Genomic DNA, 25,533 nt, shown 5'->3' with positions numbered 1-25,533 from the left:
CCATACTAAAAACAACCATCCAAATCATACAGAAAAGACAAACATATGCAAATGTCAATATAAATAAATATATCAAAGATGGATTTTAAAACATCAATTGAGCCTTCATCTTCAGTGGTAAATTATTCAAATCTTAGAGCTGCCACAGAAAAAGTGTGATTTTTCTTTGCACTTTAAGATCAAGGTGCATAATACAGAGCTTGTCTAATGAGTAAAGAGATTTTAAAGGTTTATAGAATGTAATTTCACCAAATAAATGCTGAAAATGCAAACAATGACACAATATCCTGCTACACATTATAATGACGTTTATCCCAGTATTTCCCAGAAAATACTAAGGTGAGAGTGAGAATTAGTTGCTATAAATCATGCACTCAAGATGGAAGGATTCAAAGAAACAGGAGAGACACATTTCACTCACACTCATAAGTTAAACTCTATGGTTTGAGACTGGAAGGCTGAACATTAGACTGAGCTCCTTGATAATAGGGAATGGCACAGTGATCTGTCATGCCAATTTACAATCTGTCAGGTCTTTGGTGGAGAGCCACACATATTGTTAATTTCCCCCTCTTGGCCCCACTTGGCCACCAGTAAGGAGTCAATGAAGTTGCCCTCGGCCTCCGAGTCCACAAGGACTGAGCATCAGAAACTTGGCCTCACTATAAGAATGCAGGGGGGGGGGGGGGTGAACACCACAAATAATTCAATGATAGTCATATTGCCTGTGTGGTCTTGGGCTCAGGAGCAGGTTCATTAAAAGAAGGGGCAAGAGGTAGAGCTTGATGTACTCTTTATTCCAAATAGGCCTATGTTGAGCACACAGCCAGCCATCCTGATGACAAGATTCTCTAGATCAGGGCTTTCCCTGACCCAATTAACACACCTGGATGAGCTAAACAAGGTCTTCGGGATCATGGAACTTCCAGGCAGGTGTATTAGAGCTAAACTCTGCAGGAAATTAGCCACTCAGAAGCAGGACTAGACACCCCAGCTCCAGATCAATACATTCCGCCAAAAGGTCATAGTTGTAAACCTCCTCCAGAATGGCATCAGCAAGCTCATGCAAGATGTTGTCCTACTGAGCTCCCACATCCCACCCTCAGGAAAACTTCAGGGTACAAATTTAGTGTCACAATTTAAAACTAATTAATGCAGATGGAGCAAAACTAAATAATATGCCAACTACTGATAATATACAAACAACTGGTCCAACTGGTCCATGGAAAAGAAGTTGGCCAGAACACAAATTGAAACACATTCAAGCCTGTCTTCAGTCCAGAACAGTGGATGCAACTGTCAACCTAAAACCTACTACATAAGCTAGTCTCAAAGATATTCACACCATATTATGTTTGACCCTTCAAGTTCATTATAATATTGTTCTAGTTTAGTCTTTAGTGGAGACCCCCACAGATTGTTCACTTCCCCTTTAGTGGGCCCATTCGCCAGTGAGGTGTAAATTAAATTGACCTTATCTCCAGAGTTTACAAGGACAGAGCAGAAATGATAGTGTAGCAATTATGTTTCTTTCAATACAATCAAGATGAGCCGGTGTGTGTTGCAAATTGTCTCCCCTGTTCATTTTATGTGTTGATGTTGGCTATTTAACATCCGTTTTAACTACTGTAAACTCAACACTGTTAACTTATGACTGTCAAACATTACTTGATTTTGGAAATCTAATATCTGACTCGCCTGATGCCATTTGGAGTGGATCTTATACATGTCCACCGCAGTTCACCTTGAACATTAATGATAATCTGTGTTGACGGCCCTTCGATGGATTTACTTATCCTTTGGACTTAACTACTGGCATCCTGGTCGTTATGTGGCAAGACATGCTGTAGAGGCCCTATCAGTGGATTATTCCGATTGCCTCTGGCTTTCTGGAAGCGCCCGTGTGCCCCATCTCTCCCTGGCTTGCGGTGGAGCTAACCACGGCATTCTCCATCTACTGAACGGAGGCCATCCTTTGATTAGCAAGTCCTTGCTGATCAGAATGAGATAAATTAACTTGCATGACTTTTTTACTTCAAAGGTTTTGGATTTTACATTTTTGATGGAAACTTGGGTTAAGTGGTTAAGTCGGGAAGTCGTGGCCTAATGGTTAGAGGGTTGGACTCCCAATCGAAGGGTGGGCAGCATAAATGGCTGCCCACTGCTCCGGGTGTGTGCTCACAGTGTGTGTGTGTGTGTTCACTGCTCTGTGTGTGTGCATTTTGGATGGGTTAAATGCAGAGCACAAATTCTGAGTATGGGTCCCCATACTTGGCTGAATGTCACTTCACTTCAATTAAAGAGGGAGACTTTAGTCCTTTTTCTGAACTTGTTCCTCGGGATTGCACCATTATAATTGCCCCAAGGAATCTGGACATGGAGGAGGACTTGCAGCTGTTTTCAAATGAAAGTTTATTACACGTGCCATTCCGACTGGTATCTACTCAAGTTTTGTGGTACAGCTTCTTCAAACATATTTGGTACATCAAGTTCTGTGTGTTAATATCTATCGCCTACTGTGTATTAACAATGCCTTTCTATTAATTATCTGATTTACTCCAAGGTTTGATTACATCTTAGTGTTGGGTGATTTTAAAATCCATTTATGTTGCCCCACTAAACCCCTGGTAACTGAATTTAAAAATCTTATTGACTCATTTGTTTTTTTGCAGTGGGTACAAGAGCCTACTAATGCTCATGATCACATGTTGGACTTGGTCCAAATATTGGACATTGAAATAAGTGAAACTTGTTTTTCTGACCACAGACTGGTATTTTCATCCTCTCATTTTCCCAATCCAGTAGTTCCTACGCCTTCAATGAATCATTATTTCTCCACTCTTGTGAGATATTTGCTGCCTCTTATGCTAAAACTGTATCCACCTGTGCCCTGAACTGTCTTCTCCTATGCAGGAGGTAAACAGACTTTTTAATTGCTTCAATCAAAAAATTTTATCTACTCCAGAGTCTTACTGCTCTGTTAAACCCCAAACTTATTATTACTAAACCCCAGCAATGGCTTAATGATTCAACTTGTTTGCTTAGAAAGGCTTGCAGAAGAGCAGAGTGGAAATGGTGCAAGTATAACTTATAGGTCTCATATGAAATGTGGAAAAATGATATGTGTATCAGAGGGCTGTTAAGGCCACCAAGTCCAAATATCTGAGTTTATTGGTGACAGTTTACACAGAACTAACACCCTCTTCTCTGTTATTGATTCTGTGCTCAATTCCCGTCATTTTTTTTTTCCTGATGCTTCCGAATCACTGTGTGAACAATTCTATACATTATTTAATGAGAAATCCATTCCATTAAGATCTAAACTGCCCTTGGGGAATTCTGTTCAACCTGAGAGATCAAGTGGTTTGGTGCTGTGGAGCGATTTTCAGCCTGTTTCTTTGGAATCATGTATAGGCATTGTTGAATGTCTAAGATCATCTAGATTAAAAATAAATAAATAAATAAATACCGTTGGACATGATCTTTTTTTTCTATTTTGAATACTAGTCTAATTACTGGAGTTGTTCCTGACTGCCTAAAACAGCTACAGAAACTCCATTATTAAAAAGGCCACATCTTGATTCTTCAAATTTTTATAATTTTAGGCCTATATCAAGCTTGCCATTTTCTTTCCACGATTCTTGAGAAAATTGTGTTGACCCAGCTGCAGTCCCATTTGCTATCAAATAATATATACATTTTTTTAATTCCAGTTGGTTTTTAAGTCACAACACAGCACAAAAACCGAACTTTTAAAAGTTGTAAATTATATTCTACTGGAGACAGATAAAGGAAATGCTGTGGCTTTTGTGCCTTTAGACTTAAGGTCTGCATTTGATATGGTTGACCAAAACAACTTGATTTCCAGGTTGAAGAGCTGTGTTGTGTTACAGGGCAAGGTGTTGAAATTATTTCAATCTTTTTTAACAAATAGTTTTAGTGTTTCGATTGGTCAACATAGTTCGTCCTCATGCCCACTTGCTTGTGGGGTGCCACAGGGCTCAATTCTTGCCCCAGTTTTTTTTCTAAATTTATGCTACCGATGGGTGCTTTCTTTGAGAAATAAGGAGTGTCCTTCCACCTATACACATATGATACTGTATTTTTCCTTGCAGCACAAAAGTATGGAATTCTTAGGACCTCTGTTGAATTGTCTAACCTAATTACAAATGTGATTACATAGATAATTTGATCTGCTCCCTCTTTGCCAGTATTTAAATACCTGCTTAAAAACATATTTTTATACATGCTTTTATCTAGCCATGTCAGTTGTATTGTTATATTGTGTTTTGATGTTTTGTGGTTTCTTAGGTTTCATTTTTACTGTATTGTACAGCACTTTGGATCAACTGGTAGTTCTATGAAAATCCTTTATATAGAAAGAAAGAGAAAGGATCAGCCCCACTGTAGGAAGGCAAGGAGAAAAATGGACACCATAAAGAATTCAACAATCATTATTCTTACATGGTTTTGGGCTCGACACAGGATGAGCATGGAGAGTGGCAAGAGGTAGGGATCCCTTGTTGTGTAATTGCTAATCAGTCATCCTGATGGTCAGATCATCTAGATCAGGGCCTATTTTATTTTAATCAGTATGCCAGGTTTTTCAACAATTTCCCTTTGAGACCCTCAGGGTTTGTCCTCCCTGGCTGGCATTGCTTCAGTTGATCTCGTGTATATGTTCTGGAGGTCACTGACTGTCCACTTCTTGGGAATTTTGAGGAAGACTTGCTCTTAGATTGCTTTACCTACTGTAGATATGTGAGTTTCTTGGATCTATTTAAAAGTTTTTTGCTTTTCTTTTGGGAGCATTAATTGGCACTGCTTTTTTTTTTTACTTTTTAATCTGCTCACAAAAAGAACTGTTCTGTGTTCCTGGAATATTCTGTCTCAAATAAATGCTCATTTGCATTAGTACATAGTACATCCTCAGAAAGAAAGCCCTAATGTCTCTTTCTATCTCTGTTTTTATATCCTTTTTGTTTATTTTCTCTACAAAGTCAGACATAGCATCTGCACCTACAGACTGCAAGATGTCCACCTATGGTTGCTGCTATGATGGTGTGACGGCCGCTGGTGGTACTCATGGGGAGGGGTGCTCCAACCCCCACAGCAATAGTAAGTCATAATATAATATATCAGAGCATTAGAAAAGTGTCGTAGTCAAGACCATCGTATTTGAATTGGACCCAAGAGAAGGGTTGAGTCCAAAGGGACTAAGCCCATGAAAATGAAAATGTGACCCAGGACCACAAAACCAGTCATTAGGGTCGATTTTTGGAGAGCTTTGGATTTCATGAGATTTACACATTCCAAAAAAGTTGGGACAGGTAGCAATAAGAAAAGTTAAATGTACATGTAAGGAACAGCTGGAGGACCAATTTGCAACTTATTACGTCAACTGGCAACCTGATTGGGTATAAAACTAGCCTTTCAGAGTGGCAGTGTCTCTCAGAAGTCAAGATGGGCAGAGGATCACCAATTCCCCCAATGCTGTGGTGAAAAATAGTGGAGCAATATCAGAAAGGAGTTTCTCAGAGAAAAATTGCAAAGAGTTTGACATTATCATCATCTACAATGCATAATATTATCTAAAGATTCAGAGAATCTGGAACAACATCTGTGCTTAAGGGTCAATGCCTAAAAACCATATTGAATACTTGTGATCTTCTGGTGCTTAGACGGCACTACATCACATACAGGAATGATACTGTAATGGAAATCAAAACATGGACTCAGGAATACTTCCAGAAAACATTGTCAGTGAACAAAATCCACCGTCCCATTTGCCATTGCTGTCTAAAACTCTACAGGTCAAAAAAGAAGCCATATCTAAACATGATCCAGAAGCGCAGGCGTTTTCTCTGGGCCAAGGCTCATTTAAAACTGTTCTGTGGTCAGACGAATCAAAATTTGAAGTCCTTTTTGGAAAACTGGGACACCATGTCATCAAGACTAAAGAGGGCAAAGTTGTTATCAGCGCTCAGTTCAGAAGCCTGCATCTCTGATGGTATGGGGTTTCATGAGTGTGTGTGGCATGGGCAGCTTACACATCTGGAAAGATGAGCACCATCAATGCTGAAAGGTATATCCAAGTTCTAGAACAACATATGCTCCCATCCAGACGTCGTCTCTTTCAGGGAAGACCTTACCTTTTCCAACATGACAATGCCAGACCACATACTGCATCAATTACAACATCATGACTGTGTAGAAGAAGGATCCGGGTACTGAAATGACCAGCCTGCAGTCCAGATCTTTCACCCATTGAAAACATTTGGCAAATCATAAAGAGGAAGATGTGACAAAGAAGACCCAAGACATTTGAGCAACTAGAAGACTGTATTAGACAAGAATGGGACAACATTCCTATTCCTAAACTTGAGCTACTTGTCTCCTCAGTCCCCAGACGTTTGCAGACTGTTATAAAGAGAAGAGGAGATGACACACAGTGGGAAACATAGCCTTGTCCCAACTTTTTTGAGATGTGTTAATGCCACGAAATTTAAAATCAACTTATTTTCCCCATATAATTATGCATTTTCTCAGTTTAAACATTTGATATGTCATCTATGTTGTATTCTGAATAAAATATTGAAATTCGAAATTTCCACATCATTGCATTCTGTTTTTATTCACAATTTGTATAGTGTCCCAACATTTTTTTTGGAATCAGGTTTGTACAAATACAGTATACCTGTGCTACTTAAGACTTTTGCTTTTGTGCTCCACGGTCACATATGTACAAGACCAAGACAATGTAATTCTCAAGGCTGAATCCATGACCAGATTTTGATGGCCCTTATGAAACAAAAATATATTGCAGTATATTGGAAAATATCATGTAATATATTAGGCATATATTCTTTTATATATTTATTTTTTCCAATATATTGCAATATATTGAAAGCGGCAATCTTTTGTATATTTTGCAATATTTTATATAATATATGTATCATCAATATATTATTAAATGTATTCAAATATATAAAATATTAGAAAATAAAAAGGGAAAATAATATATTACAATATATCACAATATATTTTAAGAAATATATTGGTAAATATATTTTCCTTTCGTAAGGGGGTTTTGGTTTATCATGGACTTAGGAGCATGTGGACTTGGCCTTCATTCTGATGACACTGTTCTGGTCTCATGATTGATTTGGACTCAAATGAGTCTCGACTACAATACTGACAATTGAAAAAAAAAGTTGTTGGCTAATCAAACTGTGTAAAAAAGATTGCATATTTTCTCTTACCCCTCGGCTCCTCAGCACAGCATTCTCGGTCCTGTGACCTACCCCATACAGTCGGGCCTTGTGATAATTGGACACCCCGTTACTACTACGACCGTTCTTCCTCACGCTGCATTCATTTCTGGTATGGTGGCTGCCATGGCAATAGCAACAACTTTGCCTCAGAGGAGGAATGCCAGAGAATGTGCCTGAGATCCGAACTGAGCCAGCGGGACCAGGCGCATGTCTTGTCTTTGCAGCATGGTGGACGTCGCTTCCCCGCACGGATCCACCACAGCTCTAGTGGTGCGTCCAACATGCACCGGGCTCACCGGCTGGACCCCAGTGCCATGCAGCAGAGCAGCCCCGCTGCCAGGTAAGTTTCTCCAAATTGCCCTGGATCGCTCTACTCCTCTCCCAGGCCCAAACCCCTGCAAGTTCTCTTCTGCTGTTTGCCCTTCATGCCCTGCTGAAGAGCCGAGAGAGGAGCTGCAGGCCATGCACAGAGACTTATGTGTGTTAAATGCATATTCTTTTCACAAAGTTAGCGATAGTGAGCATTGCTTCACTAACAGAGTCCTGCATATGTACACACAGGATCCAAAATTAACTTTTTGCCACGTTTGCCATTATTTCCTGACTGTAATAAAAAATAAATGTTTCCCTTATGACAATAGTTTACACAGAACATCATATACAGGCTAGATTGGTTTCTCAGGAAAAAATTTGCTTCTGAAAAGAACTTGATGAGACTTCCCATAGACAATGCTAACATTTCAATAGCTCTTAGTGTTTTCTTTTTTTTTTTTTGGTTGGAATTTTAGACTTTCATTCATGAAGTTTAACCATTTGTGAGACTAAAACTAGTTGTGATATTAAAGTTCTCAAATAAGTAACTGGCCAACTAGCAAGTTAAACTTGAACCCTGTGTACACTCTCTAAAACATATTTGCAATTTGAATGCAGCGTAATGTCATTTTCATGTATTATGACTTGCCACTCGCTTCTTAATCTTACTAATCTACTGCATAGGTATACACACACTCCCTGTAGAAGTTGACACTCCTCACTGTGAAGTGCTGGACATTGCTGTGCTTTGGGACTGGTTTATTTCCCCTGACGCAGACTGTTATCCTCCTCTTTCTGTTGCTTTAGTGTTGTTTAGTTAGTTTTAGTTTACCTCCCCCTTCCATAACCAGGTGTGTGTGTGGAACATGATTCATTACACCGTGACTAATAAAATCTGCTGTGGGGTCCTAATCATCCCTGACTGTTTGTGTGTCTCTCCCAAGTCCTGTTCTTAAACACACTTGTGCTGCGCCTTGCGTCGCATTGCGCCGGGTGTATGATAGGGCACCTAGTCCTAAATAATAAAGCATCAAGTAATAAATGGGATTTCCTCTATGGATCAAGGAATTGTATTCATTATGTTTTCATCCTTGAAAAGCAATTCTAGAAGACAATGCTATTCTTTCACAAAGGCTGTTGATGAAGTTGTCAAGTGGTACAAACAGAAATCACTTTTAAAGAAGTAATTTTGTTGTTTCTGACCATCTTATCCCAAGAGGCTAAAACTTGATGCTACTTACTAAACAATTTATCCAGGCCTGCCTATCCCTCATTTCCTCTAGTGTTTGTCTTTGAGAAATATTCCTGATGAATTCTCATGTTGTTTTAGACAAACAGCCGTAAGCAATATGAATGAAACAAGGCACAAAAGAAGCGATATTTGATTGATCTTGTCAAAAAAACTTTTTGCTGTCAATTTTTGTAACCATGTGTATACCTGAAATTTTCCTCCCTGCTTTGAGTAAGGAAAGAAGATTTAGGACATTGAAATTTACTGCTAGAACACGGTTACAAACTGATCTGAGAAATGGAAATATCGAGCGCTGCAGTGATGATCAAGTCAATTAAACTGGAATTACTGAAATGCAAACTACAAGTTTTGACCCACAAAACTTTGTCATCCCTGCAGCACTCTGTGGGTGGCCCATAATGGAAGTTCATACATATTAACCATCCAGTTTCTAACCTATTTAGATCTATTGTCTGGATAAGTTAAAACTGGATGGCAGGTTCTTCTAGTTGAGTTCTCCTCTCCCTGTGGTCTCTTGTGGGTGAATTGTGTTGGTCTGGTGTTGTTCTTTGGGGATCCTGTATTCCAGCTGTAGCCGGTCAAGGCTGATCTTTATGCTTGCTGTGGTGACTGCAGCTCATGCTTTGCCATTCCCAATAGTACAGCATAAAGTCATATGTTTTTTTCTTTCTTTCTCTTTCTTTTCTCATGCATGTCTGTCTGTACACCCTTCCCTTTTGTCTTCTCCCCTTTCGTCTTCCGTTTCTGTTCCTGTGTCTGTTTCCTCCTGCTGTCTGTACTCCTCTGATTCAGTTGGACAGCTGTAGGTGTGAGTATAGACAAGTCGGATCCCTCCACGGTGGAGGGGCTGGTTGGGCAGCAGGTAGTGTTACCCTGCAGGGTGAGTCCTCGGCCCTCCTCCACTGTGATGGTGGAGTGGAGACGGGATGGTGTCCCTGTTGACCCCACCAGGTGAGTACCTGATGCACTTTATGTCCTTCTATACACAATGTGTGATATAGAAATATCATATAAATCTCTTAACATCTTTATCTCTTAATATTACAGTTTTACTGTATTTTTTAATCAAATTAATAGTCTTGGTGGGCAGAAGAGACTTCTTTCAAAGGCATTAAACATTTTTATTATTCCAAACCTTTATAAATAAGTATTGGACACATCACCATTTTTACAAATAATTTTATTTCTAAAGGTGCTGTTGACTTGAAATTTTCACCAGATATTGGTAACAACCCAAGTAATCCATAAATACAAAAAAAAAAGTTCAGAAATAAAGTTCTGTGTAATAAAGTAGAATGACACAGGGGAAAAGCCAAGACTCCAGCTGAAATGTATCAGTAATTAGAAAGCGATCCTGCCCCTCGTCAGTGGAAATGAATATTAGCGGGTTCAGTCCCAACACCTCCAGTACCAGGATGATGAAGATGAAACAATGCTGGACATTTCAGAAAGACAATGATCCCAAAAACTAACTCGATTGGTTTCAGAGCTACAGGAGACACTTGAAGCTGTCGTTAACAACAATTAAATACATTTCAGTAGTTGAGTACTATTTCTCTGTGTCATTCCACAGAATTTAATTTCTGAGATTACTTGTATCGTTTTCTTTGTGTGTATGGATTACTTGGGTTGTTACCCACAACTGGTGAAAATGTCTTGTCAAAAGTACCTTTAGAAATATATTTACTGAGAAAAATAGTGATGTGTTCAATGCTTATTTTACCCGTTGTATATTCAAAAACCTTGGGAAAATAATTACATTACGTAATTGTCTGCTTTATGATGGTATAGCTTTGTTTTAATGGAATAAAATCAGTTACTCATGTTGTTCCAAAAAAAAAATATATATATGTCATACAAGTTTGTAATGACATATTGTTTTAGTCCATCTCTAATCTCATCCATAATTAATTCATCCAAAATGTAATTCTATTTTTAATGATTCTGTATGAGAAAGTATGATGATTTAATGATAATGATACTCCTTTTTTAATTATTTTTTTTATTTCTCTCATGATTTCCAATTAATGTGATTGTAGCTTGATTTTGACTAGCATATGTTAATTGGACTACAGTTATCTTTGACAGTCTATGCACACACTGAAATACATATTTTATCATTCAAAAATATTACATTTTACATTGTGATGGATACTTTGAGAAAGATGAAGTTCGACTGCACAAAAAGCCTGTTGTAGCTTGATTTATAGCTACCTTATAGTACCTTGTTCCTGTAAACACACTTAGTAAGTGCACGTTTGGCTGAACTATTCCTATAACGAGTCTTTGATAGATTTGTTGATGAGTAATTACTCATTCAGGCATCAGCAGCAGTCGGACGGCTCTCTGTGGGTGGGTCCTATAACATTGCAGGATTCTGGCTGGTTTCTGTGTGTGGCCACGAAAGACCGTGACAGAGATCACCGCTACATTTACCTGTCTGTCTCAGGTTAGTGATATCCTGTCTCTTTATTTACTTGCTATTATACAGGTTTATACTTATCACTATTGATGACATTTGGGGTTAATGTGATTTACATGATTATTTCCATGAGCAAAAAAAACTTTCAAATCATTTCAATCTTTCAAATACAGGAGGATCTCAGAACGGTGGAGGAATATCAGAGACAGATTCTTCCCAGTCATACACATCACAGTCATCTTCCAGGTACATCCACCCATCAGTAAATGTTGGTGTAATTCTCTATCAGCATATGTTCTCAGTCATGACTCACCGTGGCCTTCACGTTTGTCAGGTTCAACATTGACTATACGTCTCTGGTGGAGGCTCGAGCAGGTCAGACGGCCAAACTGCGGTGCGCTGTGCTGCCAGGCTCTTCCATGCACGCTGTGACCATTCACTGGAGCAGAGCCGGACAGCCGCTCAACTCGCTCAGGTGGATTTATCTGCACACATTTCTGTGACTTTCTTTCAAACCTTAGTGAGCTGACTTGCTCTATGCTGTCTACATAGAGCTTCATCCTATGCACTATAGAACCCTAAAGTGGGACTGATTTGGGATGCACTAGATAAGCAGCCACTCTGTGTGCCATACAAATAGTAAGTTGTATAATTGTAAGTCGCTTTGGATAAAAGTGTCTGCTAAATGACTTAATGTAAATAGCAAAAGAGCTTCAAACTACAGGCAAAAATACTGTTTCTTAGTTTCTTCATGCATCTGTCAGTCATGACCCTAAACCACAAAACCAGTGATAAGTGTAATATTTTCAAAATTGAGATTTGTATACCATCTGAAAGCTGAAGAAATAAGCTTTCCATTGATGTTTGGTTTGTTATGATCGGACAATATATCTCACTGATCTTGATAACTCTAATTCAAGTATGAGAATGTTTTATTTTATGGTGTTAATTTTAGTTAACGATAATAACCCTGATAATTTGTGCTACTAAATAAAATACCTGTGTTCAGTTTTTTTAATTGGAGTGCATTCTGGGATTGGCTTTTTGTCATCATGTGCTTTTCTCTGACATGTTGAGCTGTTAAATGTCTCCTAATGCAGGCATTCTCAGCACTCTGATGGGACACTGGTGATTAACCAGCTGACGTCAGACGATTCAGGGCTCTATACCTGCACCATCACGGATGCCCAGAAGTCTGAAGAACGCCAAATCCAGCTCAAGGTTTTTGGTGTGTCTCTCTTTCCAGTAAATGAATCAAATGCAACACACTTTGAGTTTTCTGTCTCTGCAGTATGTTTGTAATATTCTCCCCCGTTTCAGGCGACCTCAGGATCACTAAAGCCCCCACAGATGTCCATGTGCCGCAGGGCAGAACTGCTCAGCTGACCTGTGTGGTGACCGGAGAAAATGTGAACGTTGGCTGGTCACGGTCAGTTCAGAGAACATGTTTTATAGCTCATAGTTTGAGTGCGAAGAAATCATTCATAGATCATCTGATCTTGCTTTGCCTGTCTCTCTGGACAGGAATGGTGTGCCAGTGCGATCGGATGGACATCATGTGCTTGTGTCAGCAGACGGGACACTAATACTAAATAATGTCCAGCCAGTGGATGAGGGGACGTATACCTGCAATGCCTACACTGGGACATATTCAGTCAGCGCAGCGGCTGAAGTGCGACTGGCTAAATCCACTCAAGGTCAGTGGAGTGAGAACGAGAGAGCAAAAAGCTGCTGTTCAAACAAAAATGAAAATGTATAAGTTTCTTTTTTCTATTGAATGCAAAAGTAGATATTTAAAAATAAATGTTGGAAACTAAACAGTTGACGGTAGCTATTGCCTTTCCCCCTCATGTTAACGTGATGACATGCGCTTGTGAATGTATTTTAATGTGTCTGACTGTATCTGCAGAAGTCAGTGAGAGTCCGGGGTTGCCACCAGAATGCGTGGATCATCCTGAACTGGCGAACTGTAAGCTGATTGTGTACGCACGCTTGTGCTCCAGCCAGTATTACTCCAGTTTCTGCTGCGCCAGCTGTGCCAGATATGCCACGGACAAAGAAAGACCTGGACAAGCCAGATAGATCATATGCAGTGAATCCCTCGGCCTCATCGGTCGATTCAGACTGATGTTCACGCGCCGTGTACAGAGACTCACCTCATGATTAAATATCAGCTTCACCTGCTGCTTCAACTCCACATCAACGCTGACCTCAGGCATTCAGTATTCCCGGCCCAGTCAGATCAGAGCTTATTTATCTTTGTGTGTCATCCCTGTGTGCATTTTTGTGTTTAAGTTCATGTGTGAATGTTCAGTTTGGATTATTAACAGGTAAATGACTAGAGCTGTCTTTATTGTGCTGTTGTTGTAACATGTATTAGGACATGCAGTTGAAACAAAACTGATTCCATAATTAGGAGATGCTTTTATGTATTTTGAATGTGTAAACTGCAGTGATGCACTGAAATTCAGGCAACGAAAATACTCGTGGTAATGAATTGTCTGTTTTGGCTGAAGTGTTTTTTGAGGGCCACAATCGTTGACGTTGAATTAGTGCTTCTCTAATGGAATTCCAGTTAGCTTTACACTTTAATTTTTACTATTAAAATTAAACATTAAATGTGGTTTTGCTGCTCATTAATGTGTTGTGACAGATCGCTGTAGAGCTTAATTTCAAATGGCAAATGAACCAATCATCTCTTTCTCTTTATTACTAGTTATAGCACCAAATAAACATGAATGAACATCAGAAGAAACCATACAACTTACTGAACTGAATCATGTCTCATGTAATCAGTCAGTCAGCAGTTCAGCTGCATATAAAAGCTTGTAAACAGCATGTCATGTTACATCAGGAAATACATTCAATGTCCATAATTTGTTTGTTAGGTAGCTAGAAAAATTAACTCTTGAGAGAAGCATTGTGCTAAATAAATGCACTATATTATGTTGATTATATTTTTACTTTATTAGCTACAGCATCAAAATACTTATTCTTTAACAATGAACTACAAACTAAATTTAGTGCTAAAAGGTTGATATGAAATATGCCTTGAATAACTGTTAAATTGTAATGTTTAAATACAACAGTTTTTATTCGAGTTTTAGTAAATAAATTGTAATTAACTGAGTATTAAACTTATCTTCGCCATGTTTGGCTAAATGGAAAATAATTTTGCTTTCGATGTTTCAGTAAGACATTAATTTCGGTGCATCATTAGTAGATATATTTTTGTAAGTAGAATGTATGCACAATAGTGCACAGTATGTACAAACATTAATGCCACGTATGAAATAAACTGGTTATGGCACATAAACCACTAAATACCAAAGAAGGATCATTTTCACGTAAAAAAAAACACTTTTCCTGATTGGTTGGTCTAGCTTTTTTCCTGCTGACAATCTAAGAGGACATGAAATACTCTGCTAGTTAGAGAAGCGCAGATTTCTTTTGGTCCAGCATGAAGGAATGTCTCAGCAGATAGAGCTGGAATTGGCAGGGTTTCCTGCGACAGTTGTTCAAGATCCATCAATAGCTCATTGACTTGTTTATGTTTTTGATAATTTTTCTGTTTAATACCCATCATAACTCTGTTGAATGAAGAAATAAACATTTACACATTGAATTCATGATTATGTGTGGCAACTTAAACTTTAAAAAAGCAAAGATGTTCTGTTGAAATATGACGCTTCATGTTTTTCAGATGCAACAGCTAAGAGGGAATGTCCCCACGACTTTCATTAAAGGGGTCATATGATGCAATTTCAAGTTTTCCTTTCTCTTTGAAGTATAACAAGCTGTTTGTGAATAGATAGATCTCAAACCCAAAGAGATATTCTTTATCAAAGTTAAGACTAATCCACGCTCTCCTAAAACGGCTCGTTCTAAAACGCCCCCACATGTCTATGTCACTGTGTGGGAAGATTTGCATAAAGCCGCCCAAATGTTTACACAAAGGAAGAAGTTCAACCCAAATATTCAGATGTGTGCTGCTCGTTTTAAGGAGGACTGTTTCCAGATCCTGGGAGAGTAGCCTTCAATCCCGTCTATACACAAAGGCTGTTTCTTTCTTTCTTTCTTTTTTTTTTTTTCAAATATTTTTATCAACATTATAACCATTAACAACCTGAACAGAAAAAAACAACAACAACAACAACAACGTCTGGCAATTACAGTACAAATAATAATAATGATAAAAAGTTAAATAATAATAATAAAATAAAATAAAAAGACATGAGCATTATAATATACAAAACCTCAGAATATTACTTAAAGAAACGTCAATACAATCAAGGTATGGGGTCCATATCTGATGGAAATCTTCAGTTGTTAAATGAGTAACATGTTAAATATTCTAATGGAATCAGTTCTCTAATAATCTTATTAGCAAAGGCTGGGAAGTCAAATAGACGTCTAGCGGATCTATTTGGCAAATGTCTATTTGGAAGACCTAAAAAAAAAAATGGGTCCAGCTGTAACCGTAATCCAAACATTTGACTCATATATTTAATAAGTTCTAATTACAGAACAGTCCCAAAAACAATGCAAATGGTCCCCCATTCCACCTTGCATTTAAGATACAATGGAGTATTGCTTGGGTCAAATTTACTTCTAAGGAGTGGTGTGATATGCATTCTATGCACAATCTTAAGCTGAATAGCTCTAGCCCTGTTGCAAACAGATTTTATTTGTCCAAACCCACTTCCAATCCTCCTCTGTTATCGTCTGTTGCAACTCACCCTCCCATATTCTTCTAAGGTCTTGCGTGTTTGCCACTTCATATAAGCAAAGGGTGTTATAGAAGCAAGATATCTGCTTTCTCAAAGGGGGATTCAAGAGTATCTTCTCAACAGCTGACACAGAATGGTTAGTGACAAGGTTAGTATTTTTAAATATATAATCCCTGATTTGGAGAAATCTAAAAAAAAAAAAAAAAAAAAAAAACGATATGGGCAGCTTGTATTTTATAACTAAATCTTCAAAAGATAATAGAGAACCTTCATTGAACAAATCACCAAGCCTACATAACCCATGAGCCTGCCAAACCTTAAAACCAGAATCTGAAAGGCTAGGCATAAACTCTGGATTATTGTAAATGGGAGTCATCGGAAAAGACATGCTAGCCCTGCCCTCAATCCTACGTATGATGGTCCAGGCCTTCCACGTATTAAGCACAATTGTGTTATCACATAGGGCCTTAATTACCTTGAAACTTTTAACAAATAGCAGATTTTGTAAAGGAAATTATACCTGTAAGGCCTCTAAATCCACCCAAGTAGACTTAGAATCCTCTCTGAACCATTCGGCAATGAATCTGAGCTGGCAGGCCAATTGATATTTTCTAATGTTTGGCAGATCCAAGCCCCCTTTAGAACTAGAGAGTTGTCTTTTAATCGACAACAGAATTGGTATCATCTGTAATGGGTAGAGAAGCCAGGGCATTATAACTACAGCAATACGCCCAAGCCAGGAAATGGGCAGATCAGACCATCTAACTAAATCGTTGCAGATTTTATCAAGCAATGGGAGAAAATTCACTTTTGCCAATTGACTAATGATAGGAGTAATATGGATTCCTACATACGTAAAACCAAAGTCCAACCCTTTGAATGGAAAGGAAGCCATATTAACTATCCGAGCACTTGAGTGTCGTAAATGCAAAGCAACAGATTTGGAGAAATTTATTTTATACCCTGAAAACGTCCCAAAAGAATTAACAATGTCTACTAAAGCAGGCACCGACGACTCAATGTCCGATAAAAAGAGCAAAATATCATCCACGTAAAGGGAGATATTGTGCTGTTTAAGACCGCCCGAGACACCGGACACAGCCGACCCCTCCCTAACTGCCTGTGCCAATGGCTCTATTGCTATAGAAAAGAGCATTGGGGAGAGGGGGCAGCCCTGTCAAGTGCCCCGGAGCAAAGGAAAGTTGTCAGACCTATGACCGTTAGTGACAACAGCTGCGAGTGGAGCAGAATATAGTAAACGCACCCATCTTATGAAATTATCACCAAGGCCAAACCTTTGCCAAGTATAAAATAAATAAGGCCACTCCACACGATCGAATGCCTTCTCCGCATCTAAGGATAAAATAAGGGTGTCACTGACAAAGGCTGTTTCTATAAATCGGGGCAGTTCCAGCATTGCAAGGACAGTCTGGCGCTTCTGACTCACAGCCTTTAAGTACGTTTTCATATCAAAAGAATTTGCCACTGATGATTCAAACATGAGTTTTGAGCAGTGTTGAGTAGCGCTTGTTTGTTTGTCATTTCTCCGATTACAAATGCAGACATGGTTTTATGTTTACATTGCGTGAGGCAACGCAACACGTAAAAATACAGGATAACTCTTTATAACCAGTAATTATTTCCCCACTGGATGCAATAAATGCCTTGTTTGTAATGGGTTTCATTGTTTTTGTCTTGTGCCAGGAGACGGCATCACAGTATGTTTCACTAGTTCACGCTTACATATAATTAGCTGAGGTATGGTATGTGTATTTGGCGTGTTGTCCGGGGAAGGGCTCCGAGCTCGGGAATGGCCCGAACCTAGAGTACCCCCCCTTCCCCGTCTATTTATAAAGTGAACTTGAAGTGAGGAGATGGGGTGGAGGAGGGATGCTGATAAACCGTCAATGGATAGAGGTAAGTCAGCGATATTTATACTATGGGATTGATTACTTGATTATGGTCCACCTGTGTTGATTAGGCTAAGTATCTGACGCGCTCCTCCCGAATCTTATTAATAAATTACATTTCACTAGTTCACGCTTACAAAAAGGCAAATGTACAAGAGGACTGCCGCCAGTTTAAAGAATGCCCCCCCAAAAAAGCAGAGTACTGGTGGGGGCTGATTTGGTTTCTGAGAAGTCATCTCGTTGGCAGGCTGGAAGGGCCTACGTACTCCGGAGGGAGCAACTTGGGCGTTTGGGAGAGTAGGCCCTATCGGCTGCAGCTAGTGAACTACGTGGTTGTTGGCGCCTGATCAGTAGGGCTCGAGCCGATGCTCAACTGGAGCTTTTTGGCGTTGGAACGGTGAGCCCTACCGGCCGATGAGGAGGAGCAACGTGGTTGTGGTGCCCGATCGGGAGGACCCGAGTTGCCTCGACCGGAATAGGTCACGGTGTCGGCGTACGGGCCCTACTGGCTGATAGCCCTTGCTATTCAGTGGGTGAAGGGCCTAACGCTGACCAAGAGGGCCCATGAAGCCTCCGACAGGAGATTGAGACTCGGTTGGTCCTCTCGGTTTGGCAGATAAAAAGCTTTGGGCTGGCCGACAAGGAGGACTCTGGTGACATCCGAAGGGAGATCCTGACTCACGGCATCGGATGGATGAGACTCACTTGCAGCCGGCAAGCATAGGCCCATCCGGGAGAACTCTCGCCAGACGTCTGAAGGGAGCACACGCATCAGACGGGTAAGCCTCGACGGACGGGGAGAGTTGGAAAGGAAAACCCGACTGGGAGGACTCTCGCGGCATCCGATGGGGCCTCAAACTCAGAACATTGAACGGGTAAGCCTCGCCAGGCGGGGTTAAAAGATCTGAGAGTAGCTGAGAGTTTTTTTTTTTTTTTTGCAGGATTTGGCGAGAGGACGAGACTCGTAGTGTCAGACGGTTAAGCCTCGCCTAACATCAAATGGAAAGGTAAGTTGCGTGGCCGAGAGACTGTTACCGACGTCCGAAGGGAGCACACACATCGAACGGGTAAGCCTCGCAAACCGTAGAGTGGAAACGTAAACCAAGTCTGTCCAGGAGGCTCTCGCCGGCGGCCGAAGGGAGCACATGGACGGAAAAGGACGGAAAAGGTTGTCCAGCCAGGAGGCTCTTGCCTTCGTCCGACAGGAGCTTAGCTCCCGGAATTGAACGGTTAAGCCTCGCTGGCCAAAGGACAGAAAAGGTAAGGTTGTCTAGCCGGGAAGCTCTCACCTACATCCAATGGGAGACCTGACTCCATGCATTGGGTGGGTAAACCTCTCCGTACGTAAGACAGAATGGCAAAACAGGTAGCCGGGGGCTTTCACCTATGTCCGAAGGGAGTGTGAGCTCCTGGCAATGAACGGGTAAGCCTTGCTGGCCGCTGAATGGAAAAGGTGATGTTGTCTGGCCGGGAGGCTCACGTCAGCATCTGATGGGAGCTCAAGCTCTTGGCATCGAAGAGAGAAGCCTTGCCGGCCAATAGGATTGAAAAAGGTATGGTTATCTGGCCGGGAGGCTATGGCCGGCATCCGGTGTCTTTTTATTTATTTATTTATTTATTTATTTGATTAAATTTGCGACACTGGATGGGTAGTCTCTCCAGCCATCGGATGGAAAATTGAGATTGTTTTATCTGCGAAGCACCCATTAGTGTTCGGCAAAAGCGTAACTTGCGGTATTGGATGGGTACATCTTGCCATCGGAGGGAAAATTTGTTTTGGCTGCGATGTACTTGTTGGTGTTTGACAGGTAAGTGTCGCTGGCTGAATTTATTTTTTAATTTATTTTTTTATTTTTTTGGTGGGTTAATCGGCCTTTTTAATCGGGTAAGCTTCACTGATGGTCGGATGGAAAGTCCAAGATTGCTTAAGCGGGAAAGCATCTGACAGGATTTCAATACTTGCGATGTCATACGAGTAGGCTTTGCTGATAGCTGAACGGAGAAAGCAAAGGTTGGCTCAACCGGGAGCCCTCTTGCAACGCCTGACAGGGAGTTCGATACTAAGGATGATTTGTTTGTCTACGAGGGTAGACACTGTGAGGCTTACTTGAATAATTGTTTAGCAAATCCAATGAGCTGCTTCCGATAATGAGTCCAAAAAATCTTGGTGCAGTCATAGTATTCGAAATTAAGCGTGCAAAAATAAATTGGATTTCCTGTGCCAGTGTACCCCAAATAGGTGCCATGTATCGGCGATGTGGTCATTGTCAGCACATAAGATCGATGGTACATATCGACGATGTAATCGTGCATGGGTGGAGTAAGAGAAAGATTCTTTATAATTGTCTGAGCTTACTATTTGCCATTTTGACCATGCAGGTTCACGAAAAGAGCCTATGGAATCACCAATAATCGAAAAATATACTTTCGGACGTACTGATAAACTGGCATTAAGTATAAAATACTATATTTAAATACTGCTAGTTCATGTAGTCGGCACTACTGTCATCTTGCTTGTCCTGTGAAATTTTTTTTTTATTATTTTTTTTTTTTAAATATACGATAGTAGATTCCATTTGAAGTCCAACGATTTAACCCTAATATGGACGTAAACTAATGCCTTAAATATAAGGTATTCAAAAACCGGTAAGTTCAAATATTTGGAGTGAGTTCGGTTGAAATGATGCTTTGGTCATACACGCTCCGGACCACATGCCTCATGATGGGACCAACGCGCCACCCCTGAAACCAGATTGAGATGCGTTCTAACGTAACTGTGGCATTAACTCCGTTAGTGAGAGCTAGTGAACTACGAAAAAAAAGGGTTAGTAACATTTGATGGGGCAAGCTAAAAATGAATGGGTAGCCTACTGTGTTACCAGCTTAGCAATTGGTTGCCTAATTTGACAATTCCTCTAGCCTTGTCCACCTTATTATGTTCCTGTTGGAAAAGCATCTTTCCTCTCATTTGGCCTCCGGGCTCTTTAGACGGTCTCCCGAGCGGATACGTTTGGAACGCTGTTTTCACGTTGTATTATGGACTGTGGAAACAGAGGTTTTTGGAAACGATGAAGCATGTTTAGTCTTGTAAGACGTTGTACCGAAAGACATGATTATAGCAGTAACGTTAAAGGGGTCATATGGAATTGCTAAAAAGAACATTCGTTAGTGTGGTTTTTATTATTTCCCACATAATTTACATTATTGCTGCTCCTCTATGCCCCGCGTTTCTGAAATGCGCCGATTTTTACAAAGCTCATCATTCTGAAAAGCTAGGTGAGCTCTGATTGGACAGCTATCCAGTGCTTTGTGATTGGCAGAATACCTCAAGCACGGATTGAAATTTTTTGCATCTTAATGTAATTTATTAATAAGATTCGGGAGGAGCACGTCAGATACTTAGCCTAATCAACACAGGTGGACCATAATCAAGTAGTATAAATATCGCTGACTTACCTCTATCCATTGACGGTTTATCAGCATGCTGGTTCGCTTCGTCAGTCACCTTATCACAGACCCAATTTTCGTACCAACGAATAGTGCTACACAGGGGATTTATAAGACCTGCTGCTTTTGCCAGACCCGAGATCATTTCTACCCAGCCAAACACGGCCGTTGAGCAGCATTAAGCGATATCGCGACAGCTGCTCTCCTCACCAATCCACACATCGTGGCCAATAGACCGTGCAAGCTCCGAGCTCGCCTCACTCGATCGTGCCGCCCGAGATCGAGCTCTCGTTGAGCGCTGGATTGCAGCAGAAAGAATCCAACCAGCCTGGGCTGAACAGTTCTCACCGCGGCTCAGTCTTTCACCACGGCGTTCCGGCCGAGTGGCAGTTTGAGGCCGCTCCCTCTTCCTGTTGTTTAATGTATATAAATAATCCAAGTGCATAAACCTAAACATATAGAGGATAATAAATAAAGTGTAATTTTCATTGTTGCTCTATTAAATTATTATTTTTTAGATCAACTTTGGCTTTTTACATCATGTATCATGTCAAACATGCTGAATAAAATTAAGAAAAAATGATATTGAGCAGAAAAAAATTACATTCAAATTAATTATTTAAAAAAATTGCATATGAAAATAAAATAAAAAAACAGTTACACCTCAAAAGAGAAAGGTGAGCACATTTTATTATTATTACTATATTATTATAATATTTTTACTTATTTATTTAGCCTATTTTTAAAAATAGCCTGAATGTTTTTGCAGATGTTTGAAAACATTTATTTGTATCAACAGTTGCAGAAATATGTTGGCCCAATAGTCATAAAACATTGGCGGGTAAGCCACTATAAGAGGAGTTACAGTAATCCAATCTAGAGGTTATAAAGCTATGTATAATAGTTTCAGCATCTACAAAATTAAATTAGGGATGTATACAAACAATATTTCACAATTGGTAAAAGCATGATTTAGCAGTCAGACCAATATGTGAATTAAAGCATAAAGCAGAGTCAAACAACACTCCCAAACATCACACATTTGTCGAGGGCCTAATCTGGACACCATCAATATCTTTGAAAGCATCATGCTGGGAGGAGCTCTGTGATTTCAGGCCAACCAGTAGAACTTTAGCTTTGTCTGCATTTAGTTTAAAAAAGTTATCTGACATCCAAGTTTTAAAGGGGGGGTGAAATGCTATTTCATGCATACTGAGTTTTTTACACTGTTAAAGAGTTGTATTCCCATGCTAAACATGGACAAAGTTTCAAAAATTAAGTTGTACGTTTGAAGGAGTATTTCTGTTCCAAAAATACTCCTTCCGATTTGTCACAAGTTTCGGAAAGTTTTTTTCGAGTATGGCTCTGTGTGACGTTAGATGGAGCAGAATTTCCTTATATGGGTCCTGAGGCACTTCTCCCGGAAGAGCGAGCGCTCCCGTATAGCAGAGCACTGAGAGCACAACAGACTTCACTGATCAGAGCAAGAGCGTCGCGAAAAGTCACAAAAGAAGTGTGTTTTTGGTTGCCAGGGCAAGACAACCCTGCACAGATTACCAAAAAAAAACAGCATTAAGGGACCAGTGGATGGAGTTTATTTTTACAGAGCATCAACGGAGTTGTGCAAGTGTTTTTGTTTGTTCCCTGCATTTCGAAGATGCTTGTTTTACAAACAAGGCCCAGTTTGACGACGGATTTGCACATCGTTTATTTCTTAAGGATGATGCAGTCCCAACGAAAAAGGGTCACGATCGTGTGTTGGAACCGCAGGCGGTGAGTAAAACTGCTTCAAATATCTCTGTGTTTGCTGCTCTTGTTAAATTTCAGCCTCTGGATCTGATTCTGGATCATAAATATACGCTGAATCTGACTGTTAGCCATGGTTTGTTTTGGTTGGTTTTGTCCTCACGTAATGTCACATCTTCCAAATGCTATGAACGCAAAAGCCTTCTGGTGCTCTTGATTCTTTAGCTCCGCCCACACGTCACGCCTACAGACGCTCATGTTTTTCCGGGAAAAATCGGTACAGACTATCTTTCTCTTATGAATATAATAAAACTAAAGACTTTTTGGAGTTATGAAGGATGCAGAACTACTCTATAGGTACTCAAGATTAACGGGATATTGAGTGAAAACAAGCATTTCACCCCGCCCTTTAAAGTTCTTGAAGACATAAAACAATAGAAAGGGGTGGACAAACTGAGTTACGTTGAACTGTAAAATAGATTTGAATATCATCAGCGTAGCTCTGAAAATTGAGACCATGACGTCTGATGATCTGACCCAGTGGCTTCACGTAAATGAGAAATAGAAGTGGACCAAGTACAGAACCTTTGGGGACACCACGGGAAATAGTGACAGTGTGAGAACTATTCTTATTTATTACAACAAATTTCTGTCTATCTGATAGATATGAAGTTAGCCACTGAAGAGCAGCACCATTGATACATATAGCAGATAGTTGAGAGAGAAGAACAGGGTGGCAAACAGTATCAAAGGCTGCACTCAGATCAAGGAGAACCAGGATACTGTGGGTACCTGAATCAGAAACCAGAAGGAGATCATTAACCACTTTTAAAAGTGCTGTAAGAGGGATGGAAACCAGATTGTAACTGTTCATAAAGATTATGTTTTTCTAAATGAGTCTGTAGTTGTGCTGCAACTACCTTCTCAAGTATTTAGCAACAAATAGGATGTTTGATATTCATCTAAAAGTATTCAGATATGTGTTATCAAATTAAGGTTTCTTAAGGATTGGGGTGATGTCAGCTACTTTTAAGTCTTTTGGAACATAATTAGTGGCAATGTTTATAATATAAGTAATAGGTTGAATGAGTGCAGGCAAAAGGTTTTTGAGAAAGTATGTTGGAATAGGATCAAGTGTGCTGGAAGCAGAGTTAAATTTGATAATCAGTTGTTCGATCGCAAATATATTTGTGGTTAAGAAAGAGGGTTGAGTGAGTAACCTAATAGACACAGAGAAAGGTAGAGTGTGCAGTGTTAAGTGTTTCTTTATATTTCACTACTGAATCTGAGACAGCAATAGCATGCTCTACAAGGGATGATTTTATATCATTCAGTCATTCATGATGACATTCAGCTTTCATTATGTTCAGGGGTGAACCAAGAAGAGGAGTGAGCAGAAAGGACAGTCCTATTTTTTTAGTGTAGCAAGGTCATCCAAAACATTACAAATAGATTCATGTTGAGAGTATCTTATCAGGGCTCAGGAGTTTGAGTGTGGATGAGAGAAGGGAGGCAGCAATAGCAACAGAAAAATTTTCAGTGTTTACAGATTTCGGTTACAGTAAGCTATAGTAGTTTTCGTTTTTGGTTTTACAATGGCAAAAGGAAAAAACAAAGACTATAATTTTATGGTCAGAGATGCCCAATTCAAGACCCTGAGCACCAACATTGTCAATACCAGCAGTGCAAAGCAAATGTGTGGGGAAATCAATATGCTGTGATACATCAAAATAATCTAAAACAGATAAAACTTATTCTCCAGTATCAAAATGATCAGAATCAACATGTATGTTAAAGTCACCTAACATTATGAATCTGCCACGCTGGGTATAGAAGGAAACTGTTTCTTGCCACCTCTTGTTCCTTCTCACAGTGCATTTAGAGAACTGAGTTCTCATGATCAGTTTTGGGGTCACAGGCTGTACAATGGAGGAAAGCATCACTTATGTTTAATTCAGAATCAGAATTAAATGCTGCATGCCGTGCACATGGGTTGGACAATATAATGCGAACGCCCATTATTATAAAGTTTTAATTTGTGTAGACTACAATTACAAAAACAAACAAAGAATGTTGTTATTTTCTTTTGTTTATCTTTTCATTGCCAGTTATCTCTACTTTGTGATATGGACTATTCTATTGACTATTAAGAAGAATTGTGTCCAAACACCACAGAACTACTGCAGCAAAGTGACAGCTAAACTTCAATATTCACCTTGAAGATCCTGTTTCCACACACGCCAACCACAGAGAACTTCACAAAGCCAACATCCATGAAAGAGCTGAAACTCACCAAACTTCAAGCACAGACATAAATACCTAAATGTTATTGTATGTATGTATATAGTAACTGCCATGTTGAAAAAGAGTGATCAACAACGAGAACTGACCCACGGTCTAAAAGTAAATAAGTAAAATAAAAACTGAATATATCAGGAAG

General features: G+C 39.8%; 1 protein-coding gene across 3 annotated transcripts in view; it reads left to right on the top strand.

Annotated features, from left to right (window-relative positions):
- The window catches only part of paplna (papilin a, proteoglycan-like sulfated glycoprotein), a 46,093-nt gene extending 31,203 nt beyond the window's left edge, over positions 1 to 14,890 (top strand). For all 3 annotated transcript variants that reach the window (XM_052580597.1, XM_052580596.1, XM_052580595.1), the window contains 10 exons: positions 5,001 to 5,118; positions 7,278 to 7,614; positions 9,631 to 9,789; positions 11,160 to 11,287; positions 11,434 to 11,506; positions 11,595 to 11,735; positions 12,361 to 12,488; positions 12,581 to 12,689; positions 12,785 to 12,957; positions 13,170 to 14,890. In XM_052580597.1, coding sequence (XP_052436557.1) covers positions 5,001 to 5,118; positions 7,278 to 7,614; positions 9,631 to 9,789; positions 11,160 to 11,287; positions 11,434 to 11,506; positions 11,595 to 11,735; positions 12,361 to 12,488; positions 12,581 to 12,689; positions 12,785 to 12,957; positions 13,170 to 13,342 — 1,539 coding nt within the window. In that variant the 3' untranslated portion in view covers positions 13,343 to 14,890. The remainder of the gene's footprint in view (positions 1 to 5,000; positions 5,119 to 7,277; positions 7,615 to 9,630; positions 9,790 to 11,159; positions 11,288 to 11,433; positions 11,507 to 11,594; positions 11,736 to 12,360; positions 12,489 to 12,580; positions 12,690 to 12,784; positions 12,958 to 13,169) is intronic.
- Positions 14,891 to 25,533: the final 10,643 nt, after the last annotated feature.

This window comes from Carassius gibelio, chromosome B17 (assembly GCF_023724105.1).
Source record: "Carassius gibelio isolate Cgi1373 ecotype wild population from Czech Republic chromosome B17, carGib1.2-hapl.c, whole genome shotgun sequence".
NCBI lineage: Eukaryota > Metazoa > Chordata > Actinopteri > Cypriniformes > Cyprinidae > Carassius > Carassius gibelio.
The sequence above is the reverse complement of the archived record's forward strand: the minus strand, read 5'-3'. Positions and strand labels throughout refer to the sequence as shown.